This window comes from Poecilia latipinna, unplaced genomic scaffold, assembly GCF_001443285.1.
Source record: "Poecilia latipinna isolate Pla-1442-1.1 unplaced genomic scaffold, P_latipinna-1.0 Scaffold3172, whole genome shotgun sequence".
Lineage (NCBI taxonomy): Eukaryota > Metazoa > Chordata > Actinopteri > Cyprinodontiformes > Poeciliidae > Poecilia > Poecilia latipinna.
The window spans coordinates 13,211-15,390 of NW_015115788.1; the positions used below are offsets into that span (position 1 = coordinate 13,211).

General features: G+C 37.5%; 1 protein-coding gene across 1 annotated transcript in view; it reads right to left on the minus strand.

Moving 5' to 3' along the window:
- Positions 1 to 165: 165 nt before the first annotated feature.
- auh (AU RNA binding protein/enoyl-CoA hydratase) overlaps positions 166 to 2,180 on the minus strand; it is a 19,833-nt gene continuing 17,818 nt past the window's right edge. The window contains exons 5-8 of the mRNA XM_015023025.1: positions 1,459 to 1,551; positions 1,296 to 1,352; positions 959 to 1,146; positions 166 to 858 (exon numbers count right to left, since the gene is read on the minus strand). Coding sequence (XP_014878511.1) covers positions 712 to 858; positions 959 to 1,146; positions 1,296 to 1,352; positions 1,459 to 1,551 — 485 coding nt within the window. The 3' untranslated portion in view covers positions 166 to 711. The remainder of the gene's footprint in view (positions 859 to 958; positions 1,147 to 1,295; positions 1,353 to 1,458; positions 1,552 to 2,180) is intronic.

The following is a 2,180-nucleotide window of genomic DNA, read 5'->3' on the forward strand; positions in this document are numbered from 1 at the left end:
TTCTCCGCCATTTGCACATTTAGCAGTGAGTGAATGAGGTTGATTGACAGCACTAAGACCGTCCTCCTGGTTCTGATTGGTTGTTTTTGGTCAGAACGGTGCATTGCTTTAACCAGTAATAGTAATTCAGGTAGGAGATGGAGGAGACTGATTGTTTTCACAGGTTATCTGTCTCATAGCAAACTGTCACAACATTGTGACAACTTTAACAAATTGGAGATAGACTCAAGAAACTGTAACAGTAGTTGCACAAGGGGGGGAGGAGGGGGCAATTTAATTTTTTGCCATGGGGCCCAAAATTCCTGGCGGCGCACCTGCATGTGAACACACAGATGTGCCCTTTTAAATTTAAGGACCCAATGCCATCTGTAAACATTCCCATGCTACATGATTTTGCAATCATTAGCAAAAATAGTGTATTGTTTCTGAGACAGTGGGACGCAACTACACTGTGATCATTTATGTTTCTTTTAATTCACATTCATTTTGTTGTGTGTCTGCGGGTGAAGATAAACATTTTTGTAATTTTGACAAAAACTAGTCTCGAGCCAACCTCAACCCATTTTGTCCAATGAGACAAAGACCAAGACTACGGCATAACAATCCAAGTCCATGAAAAAAAAACACGGTCCCGAGCCCTCCATCCCCGATTGTGTTTGATCAGAAATGGAGATTAGTCTAATCTTAATTGTTTTACAGCTAATCTGACATCTAACAATTTTTCCCAATGCAAACTTTGGCCATTAAGCATACATATTTATACTGGATTTTGATAAAGTTAGTACTTAAGCAATTACTATAACTCACCTCTATTCCTTGGTTGATTGCTAGTTTTGCCATCCTAACTGCAATTGGACCCTGTAAAGTCAAAAGATTTAAAATGACAAGCCTTTCACTTAGTCATGCATCTGATTCTTTTCCAATTAAATATACAAGGGTTAACTCATTGCTTGAGTACCTGAGGGTTGATCTGACGAGCAAGTTCAAGAGCGTAGAGATAGGCAGCATCTCCGCTGTCATTCTGCTCTACGGAATGATTAACTAGTCCCAGACGACTTGCCTCTTTTCCATCCACTATTCTAGCAGTAAATATGAGTTCCTTGGCTAGAGACACACCAATAATCCTTGGGAGACGTTGTGTTCCACCTACAAAAAGTACATATGAAAAATGGAGCCTGAATATTACACAATCAAAATGGCAGCTAACTTTTTTTTTTTTTTTTTTTTTAAGATTTCAAGTGCTCTTTACTTTTGGAAAAACAGAAAAAATTAATAAAGTAGAAATTCAACCTCACCTGCTCCAGGAATAATCGCAAGCTGTGTCTCAACTAATCCCATTTTTGCACTGCTGGCTACAGAAGTAAAGCAGAAGAAACCAATATGTATTTTGAAACATATATACATGTAAGCCCCTTTTTTTGATTATGTGTCTTTGTAGCTTCAATGTAAAAGTCTTACAAGCAATTCTTATGTCACAAGCAAGGGCCATTTCCAAACCTCCTCCTAAGGCAGCCCCATCAATTGCAGCAATAGTAGGTACTGAAAGATTATCTGAAAAATAAATTAAATAAATGAATAAACCCCCCAAAAAACTGATGTACAAATAACTCAGCATAAAAATTACATAGGTTAATTAACCATAACACCAATATTATTTTTAACAATACATTGTCCATTCAGGAAATGATACCACAGAAACTAACAAGGGATGCATGATGCATTAAACCCTATCTGCCATTGTCCAGATGCACTTTAGTTGGTTAATGTCTGGTTCGATTCTAACCAATTGGTTCCAAACTCTTTCAAACCTACAAAGTGAAGTGCAAACTTATTTCATCCTATCTCCCCTACACCAACTTCACAGAAAAGAGAATCTCAAATTGAAACTGTTAGTTTGCGATCAAAGACCAGACTGAAACCAGCAGTTTTAGAGCTCAACTTTTTTTCTTTATCTCCAGCTTGTTTACAGCATGTCATGCAGTCAAGCAAGAAGAGGGAGAATCTCATCTGAACCACCTGGCTTTTAAGGAATTGGCTCCCACCAAGACTAATTAGAGGGGTGGAGACATTTACATTTCCAGAAAGAAAATACATTTGTACTAAACTATATTCCTAAAAAATATGTTTACACAGTTACAATTACCGTATTTTCCGCACTATAATGCGCACCTAAAAACCTT